Genomic DNA, 22,663 nt, shown 5'->3' with positions numbered 1-22,663 from the left:
GAGCTGTTCCCTGTTTTGTGTATCCTTTGCGTGTTACATCATGTGATGCCCAAAATGTACTTTGAAGAGAATTCCTTCTCATCCAACTTCCAGACTTGACATAATGGCCATCTTGGGGGTTTAACTGTTAAGCAGCTAATATCATAAAAGGAACAGGATGACCTAGACACTCTCAAATAGTTGAGTATGTGATACTGCTTGGGGACTTGTTTTGTTTTGGCCAATACCCAATACTCACTCCTGACGTGGAATGTAGGCAGCATTAGCTATTCTGGCCAACAACTGATGTTAACACAAAGTCAAATTCCTCGATGTGATTGACTATAGGAATCGGGCAAATTCTAACACAGTACAGTCCTGGTCACCACATACCAGGAAGGATGTGATCACCTTGGAGAGAGTGCACAGGTTTACGAGGATATTGCCAAAAACGGAGAAGGTTACCTAAGGAAAGATTGGATAGGCTGGGTTTGTTTTCTTTGTAACAGAGGAGGCTCAGGGGAATTTAATTGAACTGTATAAAATCGAGGAGTCTCAAGATAGAGTGGATAGGAAGGACCAGTTTCCCTTAGCAGAAAGGCCAATAATCAGGGGCATGGATTTAAAGTAATCAGCAGAAGGATTAGAGGGGACTTGAGAAATTTTTTGACCCAGATGGGAGTGGGGGTCTGGAACTCAAAAGGGTGGTAGAGGCAGAAACCCTCATAACATTTTTTTTTTAAATAGTTGGATATACACTTGAAATGCTGTACCCAACAGGGCTGGGGACCAAGAGCAGGTTAGTAGGATTAGTTTGGATAGCTTTTTTTGGCCAGCACAGACATGATGGCCTGAATGGGGCCTCCTGTGCCATAAATTTTCTGTACTTACATTTAACTCAAACTTCAAGCCCGTGTTAGTGCAGTAGGGAGGGTGCACTGTAAATTAAAAACTACCAGCGCTCAAGAAATCGTGTGCAATCTGAGACTAGCAGCCCTCGTGCAAATATGTTGAAGACGTTTTCAGTAAATGTAAATGAGAGTCCTTAGCAGCACCTTGAGGGCCCACGTTTCCTGATTCTCTGTACTTGTCGCCTCCCCCCCCCCACCCACCCCGCCATATTAAATTTGAATGTGACTGAGTAACCGTTCGCTACAGAGTAGCAGCTGCTGTTGCAAGATGCCAGATACCACTGCTCACCGCCAACTTTATTTTGTTTTGCCTCTTAGCTGGAAGATGTGGAGATCACTGTGGCAGATCACATCCAGAAAGTCCTGAAACCTAACTTTGGCGCAGCCTGGGAGGAGGTGGGATGTGACTTTGAGAAGGAAGAGACCTTTGCCTTGTCGAGCATGAAAACACTTGAGGGTGAGGAGGGACCAGTGGTTAGCATACATAGTGCTAATCTGTAGATGATACAGATGGTCTGAATGTTCTGTACTGTGACTGTGTTGCAAGTAAAACCCCTCTTGTTCCTAGAGGTGTGGTGTGATCTGTCTTGCATCTTGCTGCAGTTTTGAAAAGGATGCAGTGTGTGTGTCTCCTGAGATTGGCTCTGCTCCTGTCCAACACTGGTGTTAGCTACACATAGTGTTGGTGGTGCATCTGAGTGAAGGAGCGGATTGAATGTTTTGTTGCTTCCTTGTGATCTTCAATATCCAGCAGTAAATGACGTACCTGTGAGCTAGTGATTGGGCTTAGACTGCAGACAGTTGTGGCAGATGGGTGCGGGCCAGGAACTGTGTTGATGCCACATATGGTTCGTCTTATAAGCCTTGCACTCCTTGTATTTACAGAGGCTGTGAATAACATTGTTAACTTCCTGGGCATGCAGCCATGTGAGAGATCTGATAAGGTGCCGGAGAATAAGAACTCGCACACGCTTTACCTAGCAGGTAAGCTGGTTCCCTAACCTCCCTCCAACAAGCAGTGGTCAATTCTAACTAGGATAGGACATTGTGAATTGAGCACACCCAGCAATCTTGTTGAAGCCCCTTGTTGTTACAACTTTTAACAGTATTCAAGAGATCTGTTTCTTGTGAGTGTGGAAGGAAAGTTTGATCATGGCAAATTCTCTACTTGTCTTCCTCAGGCTTGGTCTGTTGTACGTGGTTGTGTCGATGCCTACCAACAACTTGTATTTATATAGTGCCTTTAACATGGTTAAAATGTCATCAGACTTTGATTTGTGTTGCTCTGGCCGCTGTGGTTTTAAAAAAGATTCTGGGGACGAGTCTGTGTCGGCCGATGCTGACATTTAATTGCCCTTCCCTAGTTGCCCTGATCTGAGTAGCTTACTAGATCGCTTCAGAGGGAAGTTAAGAGGCAGCCATTCAGATAGGATCGGAGTTGCATTTGCCAGACTGGGTAAGGATGGTTTCCTTCCCTAAAGGACATCAGTGAACCAGTTGTGTTTTTATGACCATCTGACAGCTTCATGGCCTCTTTTACTGATACCAGATTTTTATTTATTTCCGGATCATCTTAGAACTGAATTCAGATTTTAAAATGCTCCTTTGGAACTTAAGCTTACTGAAATGTAACCCGCTGCACGACCATGCCCTTAGTTTGACCTTGAGGTTATTCCTACCTACCTGTGGAGAAATGCTTTGCCACTTTAAGGGTGACTGCACTGCCTTGGCACGTGGACACTGGAAACCAGTAGTTTCCAGGGTGACTGAGAAAACTAGGGGAAGCCAGCTGTAACTGTAAGGAACTTGAATCCCAGCCCAGTGATGTTGGCAACAGGGCGCCAATGTGCCCTTTAGCGTGCCCGCATCAGACTCCTGTCAGTAGGTGCCATCACAAATTTGCAAGAATGCAAAAGTGAGCCATCAACTGGCCGGCAACAGCCTACTGCTGGGCTCTGTTCATTTTCTGCTGTGCCAAAATTCAGATGTTACTTCACGTCTTGCCTGCCTTTGATCGCTGCAAGCCCACCTGATGGGGTCAGACACGCCCAGGGATGGTGGTGGTGGAGGATGTGGTGTGGGCTCAAAGCTGTGTCTGTAATAATAACTACGTAACTTGGCAAAGTGGCAGCTCCCCAGATACCAATGGTTCACAGGTTTAACTGAATGACGACGATCTCATTCTCGTCCTAGTTACTGATAGATCCATCCACCCATCTGATAGTTTTCTCATTCCTTTTGGCAGCGTGATGCTTCTAACATAGTGTGTTAAAGATCAGCTGTATATTATGGGGGTCGGAATCATATACCAGTCAGGCTGAGGGTTGAGGGCGGTAATGGTGAGAGGCTGTTGGGCTCACTTGCCTTAAGGTCGTTTCTTTCTGAAGCCATCCCGTGTGGTGAGACTTACTGAACTCAGCAACTTGCTGAAATGGGATTTGAACTCTCCCTCTGTGTTGCTGGTCCACCAGGCTGCCAGACTCCCTGCAGCGTCATTTATTATACCTGAAGCATATTTCCGAAGACTGGTAAGATTCCGCAGCAAGATTGCAGCGAGGTATCTTGGCTGTTGAAATAAGCTGAATGCCTACTACTGATTTCAAGTACTGGAGCTAACCTTGAGCAGAGGCTCAAATGAAGTGTACGGCAATCTTGATACCAGGCATCAAGGTTGCCGTACACTTCATTTGACTGCCAAACAGCAGTAAGCAAGGGCTTTGAATTATACTCTCGACCATGGAAGATGGTTCAGAACGCAAGATTACCAGATTGCTGTTTTGGAGGAGAGCCTGTGAGTGTCTGCCGAATCAATTCCTCCTGGTCGTCTGCATGTTGCCTCTCCCGGTTTTGAGGCTGAGTCTTAACGGCTTCCAGCTACCATGAGAGGAGCCTCCTTTTGTCACTTTTTTTGTTGCAGCTTCCAAAATTTGTTTTCTGTTCAGTGGCCACTTTCCGTGATTGTTACCAGCAGCAACAACAGCAAACCCAATGTCTGTGGTTTGAGGTTAACTTTTTAAAAACCAGAGTCAAAAGTTCGTGACATTTAAATAAGCCAAAACAATCCTGTACCTTAGATATGGAAAAGGTATTTCTGCCTGTGAGGGAGTTCAAAACTAGGGGCCATAAATATAAGTGGTCACTGATAATCCGGCAGGGAATTCAAGAGGATCTTCTTTAGAATGTGGGACTCGCTGCCACAGGGAGTAGTTGAGGGGAGAAGCATAGAGGCACTTAAAGAAAAGCTAGAGGAAACACACGAGGGAGAAAGAAATAGAAAGGTATATCAATGGAGCGAAATGGAGAGGTGGGAAGAGATTGGTGAGGCACATAAATACCAACATGGACCTGTTGAGCCAAAGAGCCTGTTTCTGTGCTGTATTTTGTGCAACTTTTCTTCCCTCTGCTGCCCACCCCCATCCCTAAAGTGACATTGACCCCCCCGCCCTGGCCTTGCACCCTTGACGTTTTCTTCTGCCCCGTTTCAGGCGTTTTCCGGGGAGGTCACGACCTCCTCGTGCGGGCCCGGCTCGCCCTGATGGACGGCGTGACGATGCAAGTGACCGCACGGAGTAAAGATGAAGTTCCTGTCGACGTCATCATGGCCTCCGTTGGTTAGTTTCTTCCGTGAAGAAAAGGCTCTCGTCAAATCGGGAAGGGCGAGAGGTTTCTAAGAAAGTGCCACAGTTCATTAATTTTATTGCTAATTATGGGGGAAAAAAAAATTCAAACTTTGGTCAGTGATGCAAAAAAAAAACCGGATGGTGTTGGGATCTTTTGCGTCTGAAAACAGATTTTGTGAAATGGTCACTTGTAATAATAACTCGTACAATTTTAGGAAATGAGTATCTGCAAATCAGAGGGAATTTTAAATACCCTTCATGTCTGTATTGAGGACTTGTTACATTAAAGAAAAACAGCATATATATTATATATTATATATATATAAACACAGACTATCATATGGAGCACGTTGGCATTAAGACTCTTTTTCCCATCTGTTGAATAAAAAGGCTTTTGTTATTCCAAATTTTTTTGTCTGTTCTGTTTCACTTAGTCCTCGATTGGGACAAACCACACCGGCAAAAAGAAGATTCAGTCCCAGTCCCTTTCCTTGTACAGTTTGACACTCCCCTCCCCTCCTACATTTTGCCCAGCAATCTGTGGGGAGACCAGCGGCGTGGTCGAAATGTCACTGCTAATGCTCCGTGGACACGGGTTCAAATCCCACCACGGGAGTGTTGGTGGAACTTAAATTCAATGCATAAATTAATTTAAAAATCTGGAGTTGGAGCTGGTCTCCACGAAACTATCGTGGATTGTCATTTTAAAAGAAAAAGCCCATCTGGGTCCCTAACAGAACTAGTTCTGTCGAAGGGCCATGAGGACTCGAAACGTCAACTCTTTTCTTCTCCGCCGATGCTGAGTTTTTCCAGGTAATTCTGTTTTTGTTTTGGATTTCCAGCATCCGCAGTTTTTTTGTTTTTAATGGCAGTTGGATGTTTGATCGTTTGAAGTGGACTTGCACCTGGGTCCATTCCAGTCTTCGACTGTAGCCATGCTTTTTGTGGGGGTAACAGGAAGTAGAGATTTTTTTTATATGCTTTCTTCCCCCTCTCCCTTGTCCCCATTCACCCCACACTGTTCATTGCCTATCCAGGCGGAGTGCAATGTTGGAGTACGGGCCAGTTTTGAAACACCCCCACTGCAGCTACATTCAACACCAAGTGGAACTCAAAAGGGCCATTCCAAAGCAGCATTTCATCTTACCCCCACCTCCCTGCAAACGTCCAACAGCAGCCCCAGGTGTTGTTGTATTCTGTCTTTGACAACCCCTGCGGTTGTTAAAAATCTTGGTCTATTTCTTGTTTCGCTAATGCAGCTCATGCTGTGCAATCAATGTTCCAAAATCACACTGAATGATGAGTTGATTACTAGATCTAAAATCATGTTTATACGACCCTACCTGTTCTATCCCCCGCTCTTTCCTGCAGCATGCATTACATTTAATTTTCTCGGTGGGGTGCTACTGCTGAGCAATCTTATAATTCCTAATTTTCCTCACTCATGCATTCAGCAGAGTATATCTACTTCCAAATTACAAACCAGCCCTGATAGTATAACTGTGAAATTACTATTTCAGTACCCCAGATGCATCGCATCAGATTCAGCCGCTGGTTAGCTTTTATACATTGCAAACTCCGCAGCTCGTTGATGCTTGCAAAAAAAATTACGATTTGCACTGTTGGTCAGTCAGTGGGTTAAAAAGTGTTAATGGTCAGTTCAAGGTCTGGGGGTGGACAGTTAGTATTTACAGGCACAGTACGCAGAATGAAGCATCACAGTTCCCATAATGATTGAGGCTGTAGATTTTACATGGAGTGCCTTCTTAGGGTGTAGGTGTCACCTACACCCTAAAAAGCATTTATTACCTTTAAGGTGGCAGTATTGGGTCTCCTTGAACCAATGTCGTTTGTGTGGTGAAGACACTCCCACAGTGCTGTTAGGGAGGGGGTTGCGGAATTTTGACCCAACAAGTGAAGGAACGGCAATATATTTCAAGCCAGGATTGCTGGCATGATGTGGAGATGAACCAAGGTGAAGGTGTTACCATGTACCTGCTGGCCTTGTCCTTCATGGTGATGGAGTTACAGATTTGGGAGGTGCTGTCAAAGCAGGAGATGGTGCACACTGCCACCTTGTTGTGGGTGGAGGGAATGAATGTTTAAAGGTAGTGGTTGAGGTGTCAACTAAGGGGACTGCGTGAACTCCTTTTGAGTCTTCCTACACCTGCACTCATCCACTGTAAGGCCTACAGTTGTAGGAGTACTTTGTACTTCTGAAATACAAAATATTTAACTTAAAACCACAAGAGAAATTGTGGTGGATATGGAAACATTTTAATTTCCAGGATCTACCCAGGGCAGGAGGCCATTCAGCCCTTTGCACCTGTGCTAGCTCTGAGTGATCATTTAAACCCATTCGAGACTTTCTTAAAATACCTTTCCATTCTACTTATAAAAAGCTATTATGGATTCTCCCGGCATCAGTGTTTCTAATAACCCTTTCAAAAAATAATCTATCACCAAAAGTGAATATTGTTATCTCATATTTACTGACTCAGTGATCAGGGGAAACACTTCTGTCAGCTGCCATTTCCTTTATTGAAACCTATCATCATTTAGCTCAAAGGAAAAGAGCTCCCACTTCTCAGACAGTCTGATGGCACTCTCTGTAAAATCAGTTAGCCAAACCCTGAGGGGGAGATGTTTATAATATCTTGATCTCAGCTGGAAGAGTTCAGTAGTTAAACGGGCATTGGGAATCCAGTGATCATCATTCACCACGCCACCATCCCTCACCTTGATCAGTCCTGGCTCAGTTGGTAGCACTCGCACCTCTTGAGACGTGAGCACTTATATATATGTATATTATAAATAGCCTTCCAAATTCATCTCTGTCAGTCCATCCTGTGATCATTTTACACTTCTCTCAAGTGTTAAAGAAATACTGAAATCCGAGTTCCAAAATCTTCCCTCAATGACCCACAATTACTACTGCATTAACCCTTTGCCACCCAAGCATCATAGAGTTTGCTGCTATCTCAAATCTGTTGGTTATTTTGAAGTGGGGGTTGGCTTCCATGCTGAGAGAAGTGTAAAATTATCACAGGATGGGCTGGCAGAGATGAATTTGGAAGGCTATATATATATATATATATATATATGAGGGCATGCTTGCAGCAAAACAATGTGGCTGGTGTATCAAAGATAGTGGCTTTCTAGTTTTTTTTTAAAAAGAAATATTCCTTTGATGTAAATTGTGCTGATATCCCAAAGCATTTCACAGAGACATAATAAAGACAGTGGTCACTGAGCCAAAGGTTATCAGGAGTGCGAAAGCAAAATACTGCGGATGCTGGAAATCTGAAATAAAAACAGAAAAAAAAAATGCTGGAAAAGCTCAGGTCTGGTAGCATCTGTGGAGAGATAAAATTGTTTCGAGTCTGTATGATTTCTTCAGAGCCAAAGTGAAGTAGAAATGTGATGGATTTTGTACTGTTTGAGGGGGCGGAGCAAAATAGGTCAGGGATCGGTGGGAGAGATTGATATGGACATAAGACAAAGTGAGTGTTAATGGCAGTGGTAAAGCCTAAAGGTGGTGCTGATAGTGGCATAAAGGTGAGAGCAGAATGTGTTAATAGCAGAACAAGGGTTCTGAAAGCACAATGCAGACACCAGTAACAGATGGCCCTGTTGTGGGGGGATGGTTTTTTAGGGAAAAAAGAATAAATATATTATTGGGTTGCTGACCAGGAGAGGGGAGTCCGAAGGAGGTGGTGGTTTAGGGAGGGGATCCGGTTGACTGAAGGTACAAGTGCTGATGGTGGACTTGAAGCAAACGTGCAAAATTAATGAACAAGAAAGACTTAGGTTAATCCATCAAGCCTGGCCGACACACCAGGATCGCCAGTGCAGCAAGACTACATGTTTCTTGCATCCTCAAGACACAGAACGGAGAGACAGACTTAAGATTTCCCACACTCCCTCAAACAATTATTTTTCGGGTGGGGTGGTAGGGTGGGTTAAAAGAGTTGAAGAATTTCTAGGTGTATGTCCAGAGTGAGAGACAGAATTTAAAAATGAAATCTTTAACCCACAGACAAGACAGTGAAGCCAGTGTTATAGTCATTGAAGGAAAGAAGGTCCTATTTTCCAGAAAGGCAGAAAGTCAGAACAGAGAGTAGCTGAAAACTCTACTACAGTTGAACGTAATTGTCTCCTTTCTCAGAGCAAACAGCTAATTAAAGCACGGTGCTAAATCTTGTTCTGTATTAATTTTATATCTCCTGCTGTTTCAGTTAATTTACGGAAGACCAGTCCACCCAGCAGATATCATTCCTTCAGGGTCCTAATGCCCCACCGGTTTAGACTACATTAAGTGATAGTAATCAAATGCAACTATCCCCCGCGCCTCCTGCATCCTCCAGCGGCCTCTATCCTCCTGAGGGTGGGAAGGAAAGCAATCTGCCACAGCTCACTCCTGGCAGCGATCCAGCGATTGGTCAGGCGAGGAAAAGATTGAACTTGGCTGTGAAGTCCTCTAGAGCCCAATAGCCTGGCAACACTCACTGTCCAGGTGCCTTTTTTTAAAAAAAAATTCATTCATGGGATGTGGGTGTCACTGGCAAGGCCAGTATTTTTGCCCATCCTTAATTGCTCCCCCCTTGAGAGGGTGGCAGTGATCCACCTTCCTGAACTGCTGCAGTTGCCACTGAATGTCATGGGGAGATGGTCATCGCCTGGTATGAACGTTTCTTGCCACTTGTCAGCCTCAGCCTGGATATTGTCCAGGTTTTGCTGCATTTGGACATGGACTTCATCAGTATCTGAGGAGTCACGAATGGTGCTGAACACTGAGCAATCATCAGCGAAAACATCCCCACTTCTGACCTTATGATTGAGGGAAGGTCACTGACCCTTTTGCTAGGGCTGCCTTGATGTCAAGGCCAGACGCACTCACCTGTCCGAAGCAAAGCTGCAACACGGCAACAGGCCAAATGGTCCATCCAGTCTGTGTTGGTGTTTATCCCCCACTTGAGGAAAAAGTCCAAGTACTAGGTGGTCAGTAATGGGCTAAATTGGGGTCGGAGTAGATATGGGAAGCAACTTGACACATAAGGATGTCATCACCCAGATCTACCGTGCCACCAGTCCCCTCATTATAATCCCTCTCTTCTGCAGCGTCACCCAGCAACCTCGCTCCCTACTCCTCCAAAATTTCAACTGAGATTTCACAAATCCCTTCGCCAGCAGTCGCACGTTTGAATGAATTGCACACAATTAAGCGGACAGGCAGACATTTATTCAGCTTTAATAACTAGGGTGACTATAATTAATGCAGCATGTTCAAAAAGCATTACAGCAACAAATGCAACAATGAAAACCTGAATGTCTTAACGTCACTGAGCAGGAAACAAAAACCACAGACTGTAACAAAATCCTGAGAGACTAGGCAACCAGGAGAAGGGAAAGCTCAACGTCCTGAGTGAGGGTGGGGGAGGTAATGGAGGAGGAAATGGGGTCCTCGCTTGACCTCGAAGAGAAGACCGACCCCTGCATTTAATTCTTACTTTAAAACAAGCTGCAGGTCAGGATTCTCCCCGCTTTGCAAACCTGCTCTCCAATGAGGCAATGGTCATATGAGGTGCTGGGGTGCAGGAGCTGAAGGGGGGAGTGGGAGAGTTTAAAAATCTGAAGGCCAATCTCAGTGATACAGAATGATATCGGATGCTGCGTGAAAATCAACGGCATCGTCTGACATGCCTCCCCCTTCTCCCCCGGGCAGGCATCCCATCTGTGGCCAACATTTAAACTGACCCGGCCCCTTGAATGTTGGGCAGAGTCCCAACTTCGCCTATCTTCAGGACTATGTAACAACTGCGGCACGCACCGCTACCTGGGATGGGTGCAGCACAGCCAAAAGCAGGACAAAAAAAGCTCACTCCAACAGCCCCCACTCTCAGGATGGTTTCTCCCCTCTGTACATTCTCGTGCACTGCCACACGACAGGCAGCCTTGTCAGCATGAGGCTGCCAGTCAACGAGTGCCGAAATCTTAACCGTTCTCTTCTGCATAGGGCTGACGGTCCTGCTGTGGACAATTTGGGTTTTCTTAAAAACAAAAAAACTGCGGATGCTGGAAATCCAAAACAAAAACAGAATTACCTGGAAAAATTCAGCAGGTCTGGCAGCAGACCTGCTGAGTTTTTCCAGGTAATTCTGTTTTTGTTTTGGGTTTTCTTAATTTTGGCTCGATTTGCCATTCCCGCACCACCCCCCCCCCCTCCCTCCCTTTCTAACTGTTTTAGGCAAATGCACAACATGGCAACTGGAACTTTGCAAAGAACAAAACTGCTAGAAATTTCTAGTCAAGTCAAACGCCTTTGCAACATCTGGTGAGGACCAGCGACGCTCACTCAATGCCGCCTATCGAGGTTCAATCTGCAACGAAGCACTTCGGAGCTGAGCTCGCCGGGCTGCCGGTGTTGCGCGTATCTCAGGTGGTGCGCAGCTTCTTGGCCAAGGGCTCCTCAGTTTTCTGAAGCCACATCTGCATCAGCCCCACGCTGCTTTTCTTGGGCGTCTCCGGCTTAGCCTTCAGCGGACTCCCGGCGCCGACTTCTTCCTTCTTGGGAGAGGGGTTTTGCAGCCAGTTCATCATCAGTTTGCTGCTGGCCGTGGGTTTGGATTCCTGGCAGAGCAGACGGGGGGGACACACATAAAAGACCAAACTCATCAGGGCCAATGCTCTCTTGCTGACTGAACTGGGGCGAATCCAGTTTCATGCCGGGAGATTTTTGACCAACGTTTGGAAGACACACAGAGAAGAACATGGCCTCACATATAACACACAATTACCCTGTAAATATCTACAAACCTATTGGTTTTATCGACCAAAAGCGCAGGCTATGGTAAAAGGCTTATGGGGGGAAAAAAAGCCGGGGAGATGGACTAATTGGTGACTCTCGCCAGCACAAGCTCGTTGGGCTGAATGGTTTCCTTCTGTCCTAATTCAAACGTGACATAAGATTTGAGATGTTTATTTGCATGGTGGAAGGGAGAGGGCGGTGGGGTGGGGGGGGGGGGGAGTTTGGGAAAGGAAAAGAAAATCTAATTTCAAATATTCTTTGAAAGGGAAGAGCCCGCATTAATGCCTTGCCTTCAGAATGGCCCAAAGTGCTTCACAGCCAAAGAATTCCTTTTGAATTGCTGCAGTCAATTTGTACACAGCAAGCACGCATAGAGTCTACACGAGATAAATAACCAATCTGCTAACTGATTGGGGAACGACTTGCCTTAATCGTGCACTTTTCACAATCTTAGAACTTTCCAGAGCTCTTTACAGCCCCTGAAGTATTTCCGATCACAATCTTAGAACTTTCCAGAGCTCTTTACAGCCCGTGAAGTATTTCCGATCACAATCTTAGAACTTTTCTTTACAACCCGTGAAGTATTTCCGAAGTGCGGTCACTGCTGTAAATCTAGGAAAGTGGCAGCCAATTCCTGCACAGCAAGCTCCCACAAAAGAGCAATGCAATAATGGCCAGGTGATGTTGATGGGCTAAGATACCCGGTAGAACTCCCCTGCTCTTCCAAATAGTTCCATGGGATCTTCTGCATCCCCCTGAGAGAGTGGGTGTGGCTTTGGTTTAACATCTCTTCCAAAAGACAGCACCTCTGATAGTGCAGCACTTCCTCAGTACTGCACTGGAGTGCTAGTGTGCTCAGGACTGGCAGGGTAACTATTGGCCAGGATTCCCCTACTCTTCTTTCAGGTTTTACTATATGGTAGTTCAAGGCCAGCTGGAACACTGGGTGCAGCACTGAGGGAGTGCTGCACTGTCAGCGGAATCAACTTTTCACGTTAGACATTAAACTGAGGCCCCGGCTACCCTCTCAGGTAGACGTAAAAGATCCCACATGGCCTCTATTTCAAAGCAGCACAGGGCAGTTGTCCCCGCTGTCCCGGTCAGTATTTCCCTCTCAATCAACATCACAAGAGAGAGATTATTTGATCATTTATCTCCTTTGTGCAAACTGGCTGCCACGTTTCTTATGTTACAACAGTCACGCCACTCACTAAAGCGTTCATTGGTTGTAAAGTGCTTTGGGACGTTCTGGGATTGTGAAAAACTATCCTGAATCGGCAAGTCTGTCTGTCTTTCACTTAAAGACGTGTAGCATTTCCACACTCAGCACATCTGCCTTCTGAGAGCAGTCTGTGAAGCGTACAATGAAAACCAGGACTGCGGCAAAGAGCGGGTGATTATTGAGTTGCAGTTAAGGAGAGGCTGTGACCCTCTGTGTTACTGTCCCTTCCATCCTCTGCCTGGCCTCACTAACAAACTCAGTCCCTGTACATGCGCTATTGTTTAATTTAATTTCACCTAATTTGATTAGTGGGAGTTAACCAGTTAAGGTGCCTTTGTGTCCCAGCTGAAGGGCAGTCGCTCCTTCACTGTCGCTGGGTCAAAATTCTGGAACTCCCTCCCTAACAGCACTGTGGGTGTACCCTACACCACATGGACTGCAGCGCTTCAAGGAGGCAGCTCACCACCACCTTCTCAAGGGGCAATTAGGGATGGGCAATAAATGTTAGTCTAGCTGGCGAGACCCGCGTCCCAGGAATGAATTAACAAATAGTTAAACCACAGACTGGGGTGGAAGGAGAAACGGCTTCCTCAACATTTTTCCAGGTTAACACATACGGGATAAAAACTCCTTAAATATAAATGAGCTAATCCTTTTCCCTTTTTCATGTTGGCTGGCCTGCCCTTGTTGGTCACTCTCCAATGTCTCACATAAATAGGCAGTTAGTTAGTTTAATCTCTACAGTTAAGTCAGGAAACAGGAAGTTTAAAAAATATACATATTTTTATGGGATGTGGGTGTCGCTGGCTGGGCCGGCATTTATTGCCCATCCCTAGTTGCCCTTGAGAAGGTGGCGGTGAGCTGCCTTCTTGAACTGCTGCAGTCCATGTGGTGTAGGTACACCCACAGTGCTGTTAGGGAGGGAGTCCCAGGATTCTGACCCAGCCACAGTGGGAGGAGTAGGCCATTCGGCCCTTCGAGCCTGTTCCACCATTCAATAAGATCATGGCTGATATGGTTGTGGTCTCAACTCCACTGTTCCCCATAACCCTCAACTCCCTTGAGTATCAAAAATCTACCTAACTCAGCCCTAAATATATTCAATGACCCAGCCTGATATGCTTTCTGGGGGAGAGAATTCCACATAGTAACGACCCTTTGTGAGAAAAGGCTTTCCTCATCCCCAGCTTAAACAGGAGACCTCTTATTCTCAAACTGTGCCCTCTGGTTGTAGTCCCCCCCACCCCCTCCTCCCACCCCGCCCCAACCCACCAAAACAAGAGGAAATATCTTCCTGGTATCTACGCTACCAAATCCCCCCAGGATCTTACATGTTTCAATAAGATCACTTCTCACCAATGGGTACAGGCCCAGCCTGTTTTACCTTCCTTCATAAAATAAGCCCTTGGTCCCAGGAATGAGTCGAGTGAACCTTCTCTGAACTGCTTCTAGCACAAATTATATCTTTTTTTTTTCAAATACGGAGACCAAAACTGCGCACAGTACTCCAGAAGTGGTCTCATCAAGGCCTGGTGGAGCTGCAGTAAAACTCCAATTTGAAGCAATTCAACCACACAGCTGAGCAAATCCTTCCGGACATCCCCAAACACACGCGGCTCCAATGCCCCTGACACACCAGCCCCCTCCCTCCACACCCACGTACCTCCTTCCCGCCCCACACAAGGGGTCCTTGGGTAGCCATCCCGAGGCTGAACCCGCGCTGCCTTCGCCAGCCCAATGAGAGAGCATTGTCCCAAGTGAGGCAACCTAACCGAGATTAGCTAGCTAGGTGGAGATTGAAATGGGGAGATTTGTGGTACATACGCACACACACCCACACACGCGCACACACACTGCTCCCACCTCAGGCAAGTGCCTTACAAGTAAGTTGCAACAGAGGCTGCTAAACCTCTACATAGCACCTTGCGTAGAAGTAGTTCCGTTGGACGATACTGAGCTCCCAATTTCATCTCTTAAACTGCCGATTCTCGACCAGAGCTCACCGTACTCCCCGCCGTCACACATTCGCTTAACCGCTGTCTTTAAGTTGATGTGGCTGCGGACACACGGATACCCTAGTCCAGGGGAATCTGGGCGGTACAGAGGAGGTTCTACTCGAAACGATATCAAACACTATCTGGGCTACAGCTAGAGTGCTGCCTGGTGGCAATGGCATGACAGGAAGGATGTGATTGCACTCGAGAGGGTGCAGAGGGTGTTTTGAGGGTGTTGCCAGGGCTGGAGAATTCTAACTGCGAGGAAGATCACTTTTGTGTTTTCTTGGGAACAGTAGAGGCTGAGAGGAGAGATAATTGAGGTGTTTACAATTATGAAGGACCTGGATAGGAAAAACCCATTTCCTTTAGGAGAAACATCAAAATCCAGGGACATAGGTTTAAACAATCGCCTGGAGGATTATTTTTTAATTCATTTATGGGATATGGGTGTCGCTGGCTAGGCCAACATTTATTGCCCACCACTAATTGCCCTTGAGAAGGTGGTGGTGAGCTGTCTTCTTGAACCGCTGCAGCCCCTGTGGTGTAGGTACACCCACAGTGCTGTTAGGAAGGGAGTTCCAGGATTTTGACCCAGCGACAGTGAAGGAATGACGATATATTTCCAAGTCAGGATGGCGAATGCCTTGGAGGGGAACTTCCAGGTGGTGGTGTTCCCAACTATCAGCTGCCCTTGTCCTTCTAGATGGTAGTGGTCACCAGTTTGGAAGGTGCTGTCTAAGGAACTGTGGTGCGTTCCTGCAGTGCATCTTGTAGATGGTACACACTACTGCTACTGTGTGTCAGTGATGAAGGGAGTGCATGTTTCTGGATGGGGTGCTAATCAAGCGAGCTGCTGTGTCCTGGATGGCGTTGAGCTTCTTGAGTGTTGTTGGAGCTGCACTCATCCAGGCAAGTGGAGAGTATTCCATCACATTCCTTGTAGATGGTGGACTGACTCGGGGGAGTCATGAGGTGAGTTACTCACTGCAGGATTTCTAGACCCTGACCTGCTCTTGTGGCCACAGTATTTATATGGCTAGTCTGGTTCAGTTTCTGGTCAACGGTAAAGGAATGGAGAATTTTTTTCACCCCGAGGGTGGGGGGGGGTGCTGGAACTCTCTGCCTGAAAGCGTGGTAGAGGCAGAAACCTTCATCTCAGTTGAAAAACATTTAAATGGGCACTTAAAGTGCTGTAACCTACAGGGCTCTGAACCAAGAGCACGAAAGCAGCATTATGCTGCATAACTCTATCGTCAGCACTGATGGGGAGTTGGATGCCTCCTTTTCTACCATACATTACTATGAGTTAACATCCAAACAGTCCGTCAGCTTCTGCACGCAAGAAACAATTTAACAAGGGGGCAAGTAATCGTGTGTGCAATTGTCACCCCAAAAATTAAATCCATTTTATCTCAAACGACTATTTATTAAACCCTAATTGTGCTGCGAACTGTAATTCTGAAAAGCAATTTTAGTTTGAAAGCTGGGGTTATGTGCTTGTCAAAGAAAAACCAATCCTGTGGTTTTAAAGTGTGCAAAAATTGCCTTTGTCTCAATTACTTATTTTTAAAAATAAATGCTCTTTAAAGGTTAAATTAAAGGTACTGTCCTTGAAATATTCCTTTGTTTGGTATGTTCTTCCACTACCACCAGCCACCAACCCCCCTCCACCACCCCCCCGCCCCCTCCCCACCCCCCACCCCGAGCTTCTATTTCAACAGGAAGACACAACGCAAGTGTTTAACCACTAGATGACAGTGTTGTGCCGCTTTTGCGGAACGACTGGCTGGAGAACTCGAGAGAAATCACAGCCAGCAAAGCTAGCCTTGCCCACCCCCCCCACCCCCCCACCACCACCACCGCAACAGAAGACAAACTCCTAATCACATCCACCTTCTACCTGCACCTGCATGACACAAGGGAGCAACTGCAACAACCTTAGCGCACCTACCTCTCCTTTTTAATTTGCATTAATCAGGGGCTGGAGGAATGAGAGGCAGCCTCATTGAAAAATACACAAAGTTCTTGCGAGTGCTTGACAAGGGCCGATTCAGAGGAGCGGATTCCCGTTGGCTGGATGGTCTAGAGCTGGGGTGGGGTAGGAGGTGGGGGTTTCTTAAGATCAGTACAAGTGGGTCGGCCGTTTAGGACTGAGATGAGGAGAAATTTCTTCACTCAGGGAGGGCTGTGAATGTTTGAAATTCTCTTCGAAACCCCAGAGAGCTGTTCGTGTTCAGTATCTTCAACACTGATAGATTTTTGGATACGAAGGGAATCAGGGACACCAAAATAGGACGGTCAAGTGGATTGAGGCAAAAGATCAGCCATGATCGCATTGAAGGAGGGAGCTGGTTTGGGGAGGGTGGGGGGTGGGGGGAGAACTATATTTCTGACTTCCTTAATATGTTTAGGTTTTTATTTTGAGGTTTGAGGTAGAAAGTGCAATTTCAGGGCTACAGGTAGATGCGGTGATGAGTCATTGTGTGATCTATCACAACAACTTCACTTTCAGTCTCGCTGAATAATAAATAACAAAGCAAAATACTACGGATGCTAGAAAATCCAAAGTAAAAACAGAAAATGCTGGCAGCATCTGCGGAGAAAGGGAGAGAGAGAGAGAGAGAGGGAGAGAGAGAGAGAGAGAGAGAGAAAGGGAGAGCGAGACAAAAGGAAGAGAGAGCGAGACAAAAGGAAGAGAGAGCGAGACAAAAGGAAGAGAGAGCGAGACAAAAGGAAGAGAGAGCGAGACAAAAGGAAGAGAGAGCGAGAGAGAGAAAGGGAGAGCGAGAGAGAGAAAGGGAGAGCGAGAGAGAGAAAGGGAGAGCGAGAGAGAGAAAGGGAGAGCGAGAGAGAGAAAGGGAGAGCGAGAGAGAGAAAGGGAGAGCGAGAGAGAGAAAGGGAGAGCGAGAGAGAGAAAGGGAGAGCGAGAGAGAGAAAGGGAGAGCGAGAGAGAGAAAGGGAGAGCGAGAGAGAGAAAGGGAGAGCGAGAGAGAGAAAGGGAGAGCGAGAGAGAGAAAGGGAGAGCGAGAGAGAGAAAGGGAGAGCGAGAGAGAGAAAGGGAGAGCGAGAGAGAGAAAGGGAGAGCGAGAGAGAGAAAGGGAGAGCGAGAGAGAGAAAGGGAGAGCGAGAGAGAGAAAGGGAGAGCGAGAGAGAGAAAGGGAGAGCGAGAGAGAGAAAGGGAGAGCGAGAGAGAGAAAGGGAGAGCGAGAGAGAGAAAGGGAGAGCGAGAGAGAGAAAGGGAGAGCGAGAGAGAGAAAGGGAGAGCGAGAGAGAGAAAGGGAGAGCGAGAGAGAGAAAGGGAGAGCGAGAGAGAGAAAGGGAGAGCGAGAGAGAGAAAGGGAGAGCGAGAGAGAGAAAGGGAGAGCGAGAGAGAGAAAGGGAGAGCGAGAGAGAGAAAGGGAGAGCGAGAGAGAGAAAGGGAGAGCGAGAGAGAGAAAGGGAGAGCGAGAGAGAGAAAGGGAGAGCGAGAGAGAGAAAGGGAGAGCGAGAGAGAGAAAGGGAGAGCGAGAGAGAGAAAGGGAGAGCGAGAGAGAGAAAGGGAGAGCGAGAGAGAGAAAGGGAGAGCGAGAGAGAGAAAGGGAGAGCGAGAGAGAGAAAGGGAGAGCGAGAGAGAGAAAGGGAGAGCGAGAGAGAGAAAGGGAGAGCGAGAGAGAGAAAGGGAGAGCGAGAGAGAGAAAGGGAGAGCGAGAGAGAGAAAGGGAGAGCGAGAGAGAGAAAGGGAGAGCGAGAGAGAGAAAGGGAGAGCGAGAGAGAGAAAGGGAGAGCGAGAGAGAGAAAGGGAGAGCGAGAGAGAGAAAGGGAGAGCGAGAGAGAGAAAGGGAGAGCGAGAGAGAGAAAGGGAGAGCGAGAGAGAGAAAGGGAGAGCGAGAGAGAGAAAGGGAGAGCGAGAGAGAGAAAGGGAGAGCGAGAGAGAGAAAGGGAGAGCGAGAGAGAGAAAGGGAGAGCGAGAGAGAGAAAGGGAGAGCGAGAGAGAGAAAGGGAGAGCGAGAGAGAGAAAGGGAGAGCGAGAGAGAGAAAGGGAGAGCGAGAGAGAGAAAGGGAGAGCGAGAGAGAGAAAGGGAGAGCGAGAGAGAGAAAGGGAGAGCGAGAGAGAGAAAGGGAGAGCGAGAGAGAGAAAGGGAGAGCGAGAGAGAGAAAGGGAGAGCGAGAGAGAGAAAGGGAGAGCGAGAGAGAGAAAGGGAGAGCGAGAGAGAGAAAGGGAGAGCGAGAGAGAGAAAGGGAGAGCGAGAGAGAGAAAGGGAGAGCGAGAGAGAGAAAGGGAGAGCGAGAGAGAGAAAGGGAGAGCGAGAGAGAGAAAGGGAGAGCGAGAGAGAGAAAGGGAGAGCGAGAGAGAGAAAGGGAGAGCGAGAGAGAGAAAGGGAGAGCGAGAGAGAGAAAGGGAGAGCGAGAGAGAGAAAGGGAGAGCGAGAGAGAGAAAGGGAGAGCGAGAGAGAGAAAGGGAGAGCGAGAGAGAGAAAGGGAGAGCGAGAGAGAGAAAGGGAGAGCGAGAGAGAGAAAGGGAGAGCGAGAGAGAGAAAGGGAGAGCGAGAGAGAGAAAGGGAGAGCGAGAGAGAGAAAGGGAGAGCGAGAGAGAGAAAGGGAGAGCGAGAGAGAGAAAGGGAGAGCGAGAGAGAGAAAGGGAGAGCGAGAGAGAGAAAGGGAGAGCGAGAGAGAGAAAGGGAGAGCGAGAGAGAGAAAGGGAGAGCGAGAGAGAGAAAGGGAGAGCGAGAGAGAGAAAGGGAGAGCGAGAGAGAGAAAGGGAGAGCGAGAGAGAGAAAGGGAGAGCGAGAGAGAGAAAGGGAGAGCGAGAGAGAGAAAGGGAGAGCGAGAGAGAGAAAGGGAGAGCGAGAGAGAGAAAGGGAGAGCGAGAGAGAGAAAGGGAGAGCGAGAGAGAGAAAGGGAGAGAGAGAGAGAGAGAAAGGGAGAAAGAGAGAGAGAGAAAGGGAGAGAGAGAGAGAGAGAAAGGGAGAGAGAGAGAGAGAAAGGGAGAGGGGGAGAGAGAGAGAAAGGGAGAGGGAGAGGGAGTGGCTGGTGGGGGTTGCTCACAGACTGAAAGTGTTAACTCTGGGTTGGATTTAATCCAGTCACAAAGATGGACATGGTAGCCGGGCTCACTGAATCACGGTAAAGAGCCCATGTCAGTCTCTCACCAGCGGGGGTGCTCCCCTCAACCTACACCCCAGGATAAGTCAGAGGGTGGAAGGGGCTGACACGGGATTCCCAGCTTGAGTTGGATGTCAAGTAGGCTCATTAAATGGTAGCTAACACCTTTGGCCCTTGTGTCCGACCCCTGCCTCCCCCGCTCCTTCCGGGGACCCTCACCATTGGCCTGGGGTCCCTTGGCGATCCTGGGCCCCTGGTGGGTGCAGTTCCTCCAGCAGCCACCGCTCCCTGGTGGCGCCAAACGGCAACGAGCCTCTGATCGGCTGGCAGCTCGCGTTGGCCGGGGACCTCAATCAGAGGGGACGGCCCGAGGGCGGCCACTCAAGTGCCTGAAGGCCACTTCGATTCTGTTGGGCCACCCCGCCGAACTGGGGGGCGGGGGTTCAATTCAGCGGAAAACAAACGCGGAGCCGGTTAGGAAGTCGTTCGCAAGCACCCAGACCCTTCAGTGCAGGGGCCCTGCAGCAGTGGCTCCCAAACTTATTCCCGGCACGACCCCAATTTCACGTCCCAGACTTTGCATGACCCCCCAGGGTTGAGAATTCGGGAGGCATGCGAGCTGTTGAGTTTGGGGGGGGTGGGGCGGGCGGTGGGGGGCACTGTCATTAAGAAGTGTTGAAATTGTAGGGTTTTCTTTCAGGCACTGAATCCCTATCCAGCAACATAGGGTAACAACACTCCCCCCCCCACCCCCATTCATCTCTGGGACCCGGATTAAATTAACGGCAAGAAAGCCCCACCTTTGGAGGTTTGATGCAAAACGCCAGAGCGTAGCTAAAGTGTGCTGCACCCGCCCCGCACCAAACCCTTTGCAGACGCGACGTCCGGGAGGGAGGTCTGGAAGCGTCTTCGGGGAGGTTTACCCTGCCTCTCCGCTCCACCCAAACTGAGCCACTCAGCGTCAGAACACCACCCACCTTGCCGCCGTTCCTCGCAGCCATCACCCCGAGTGACGTCGCTAACCTGGCTCCACGACCACTCGGAACTGAACGCAGATTGACAAAACTCGCCAGCAACTAACCCTTCACCGCCATCGCCCGATCTCTACCCGGTCAGCCTAGCACTTATCGGGATTTGAGCCCGGTGGTCAAAGCCTAGCATCTAACCCACTGCATCATCCTGGCAACCACACGCTAAAATTTCACTTGAAGGGCGCATCGGACGTGGGGGTGGGGGGGGGAATTCATTTGTGGATGGGGGGGGCGCAGGGCACACTTTGATGGGCACTATTTGCCCCATGGCCCCTGGCACAAACAGGCTGGAGGGACAGTGGCGTATTGATAATGTCACTAGTAACCCAGAGGCCCAGGCTAATGGTCTGGGGACAAGGGTTCAAATCCCACCAGGGAAGCTGGTGGAACTTCAATTCAATTAACAAACCTGGGATTGAAATCTAATCTCGGTAAACGGTGACCACGAAAACTATCGTCGGTTGTTGTAAAAACCCATCGGGCTCACTAATCCGCTTTAGGGGAAGGGGAATCTGCCACCCTCACCCGGTCTGGCCTACATGTGACTCCGGACCCCACAGCGATGTGGGTGACTCTTAACTGCCCCTCTGAAAGGGCCTAGAGAGCCGCACAGTTCAAGGGCAATTAGGGATGGGCAGCAAATGGTGGCCCTGCCAGCGACCCCCACACCCCACAAAGGAATAAATTTTAAAAATGAAATTTGGGTAACACGTCCCTCCCAATCTGACAGTCATCCATCTGGGTGAGGAATCTTACAGCTTTGACCCCCAGTCAGTGCTGTTACGTGATTGGCAGCAGTAGAAGGGGGCGGGGCTCACTGCCCACCGGGAGGGGGCGGGGCTCACTGCCCACCGGGAGGGGGCGGGGCTCACTGCCCACCGGGAGGGGGCGGGGCTCACTGCCCACCGGGAGGGGGCGGGGCTCACTGCCCACCGGGAGGGGGCGGGGCTCACTGCCCACCGGGAGGGGGCGGGGCTCACTGCCCACCGGGAGGGGGCGGGGCTCAGAAAGTGAATGACACATCAGGGATGAGAATTGGTTCCGTAATGCAGTCTGCAGTTGAATAGCCTGCACTGTATCTGGAGTCACAGCTGGAGAGTGAGCAAGGTACTGGCAGAGGCTGCTGGTTGTGGATGTGAACCTTCGGAAGGGTCATTCAGGAAGAGGGGTCGGGAATGAAAAAGAAACACGCTCCTGAATTAAAAACACAAACATCCAGCCCCGCATTCTGCCCAGTCATTCGTATCAACTCTAGTTTTTTTTAAAATAAGACCCCCCTTACCTTTTTAACTCCCAGTTCGATTGGTTTGATGCATTCGAGGAAGTCGTTTTTGGTGTTGTTAACCACCGTGGAGACTGGGTGAAGAGCGATACATTCTGTCGGGTGGATCAGTTTAACAGCCTCCATGGACGGAACCTCCCCATAATCCAACCACATCCGCACGGACTCCTCCCCATCCAGGATAGCTGGCATTCTACTGGCGGGGGGCGGGGGGACAGAGAGTTCAGGGGAGGGAGAGAGGCAGAGATGGGGAGGGGAGGGAGAGAGGCAGAGATGGGGAGGGGAGGGAGAGAGGCAGAGATGGGGAGGGGAGGGAGAGAGGTAGAGCACGGGGCAGGGAGAGGCGGAGATGGGGAAGGAGTTACATGGATAGATGGATCATTGGTTTATTGAAAAATCACAATGTGCCGAATTGTGATGATGACTCAGATCAAACGGATACTCAATTCATAACATAGTTATCGACAATCAATAAAACGTGTACGATAATAAAATGATTGCCCCATTGTGAACATTTCAGTATATAATTACAACGCACTGCCAAATGTATTACAATTTATATCAATGACTTGGGTGAAGGGACAGAAGGGATGGGGGTGAAATCGTCCCCAATTTGCACTAAGTGTGGTCCACGGGCGGGTGAAACGATGTTTTACCCACTGGCCGCAATGGCGGCTTTTCACAGTGTATCATCCCAAACCCGCTGCATTCTCGCTTCCACGGTGGGCGGG

General features: G+C 48.4%; 2 protein-coding genes across 3 annotated transcripts in view; one reads left to right on the top strand and one right to left on the bottom strand.

Annotated features, from left to right (window-relative positions):
• Positions 1-4,917, top strand: part of LOC121279826 (coatomer subunit gamma-1) — a 71,731-nt gene extending 66,814 nt beyond the window's left edge. The window contains exons 22-24 of the mRNA XM_041191247.1: positions 1,209-1,347; positions 1,776-1,874; positions 4,376-4,917. Coding sequence (XP_041047181.1) covers positions 1,209-1,347; positions 1,776-1,874; positions 4,376-4,506 — 369 coding nt within the window. The 3' untranslated portion in view covers positions 4,507-4,917. The remainder of the gene's footprint in view (positions 1-1,208; positions 1,348-1,775; positions 1,875-4,375) is intronic.
• Positions 4,918-10,740: 5,823 nt separating this feature from the next.
• Positions 10,741-22,663, bottom strand: part of hmces (5-hydroxymethylcytosine binding, ES cell specific) — a 32,133-nt gene continuing 20,210 nt past the window's right edge. Inside the window, exons 6-7 of one of the 2 annotated variants that reach the window (XM_041191935.1) lie at positions 21,933-22,128; positions 10,741-11,140 (exon numbers count right to left, since the gene is read on the bottom strand). In XM_041191935.1, the coding sequence (XP_041047869.1) occupies positions 10,946-11,140; positions 21,933-22,128 (391 nt within the window). In that variant the 3' untranslated portion in view covers positions 10,741-10,945. The remainder of the gene's footprint in view (positions 11,141-21,932; positions 22,129-22,663) is intronic. The other variant, XM_041191936.1, reaches the window with a different exon arrangement.

The sequence above is a fragment of the Carcharodon carcharias genome, chromosome 7 (assembly GCF_017639515.1).
Source record: "Carcharodon carcharias isolate sCarCar2 chromosome 7, sCarCar2.pri, whole genome shotgun sequence".
In the NCBI taxonomy this organism is placed as follows: Eukaryota; Metazoa; Chordata; class Chondrichthyes; order Lamniformes; family Lamnidae; genus Carcharodon; species Carcharodon carcharias.
Note: the sequence above shows the minus strand (reverse complement) of the source record. Positions and strands in the feature narration are given on the sequence as shown.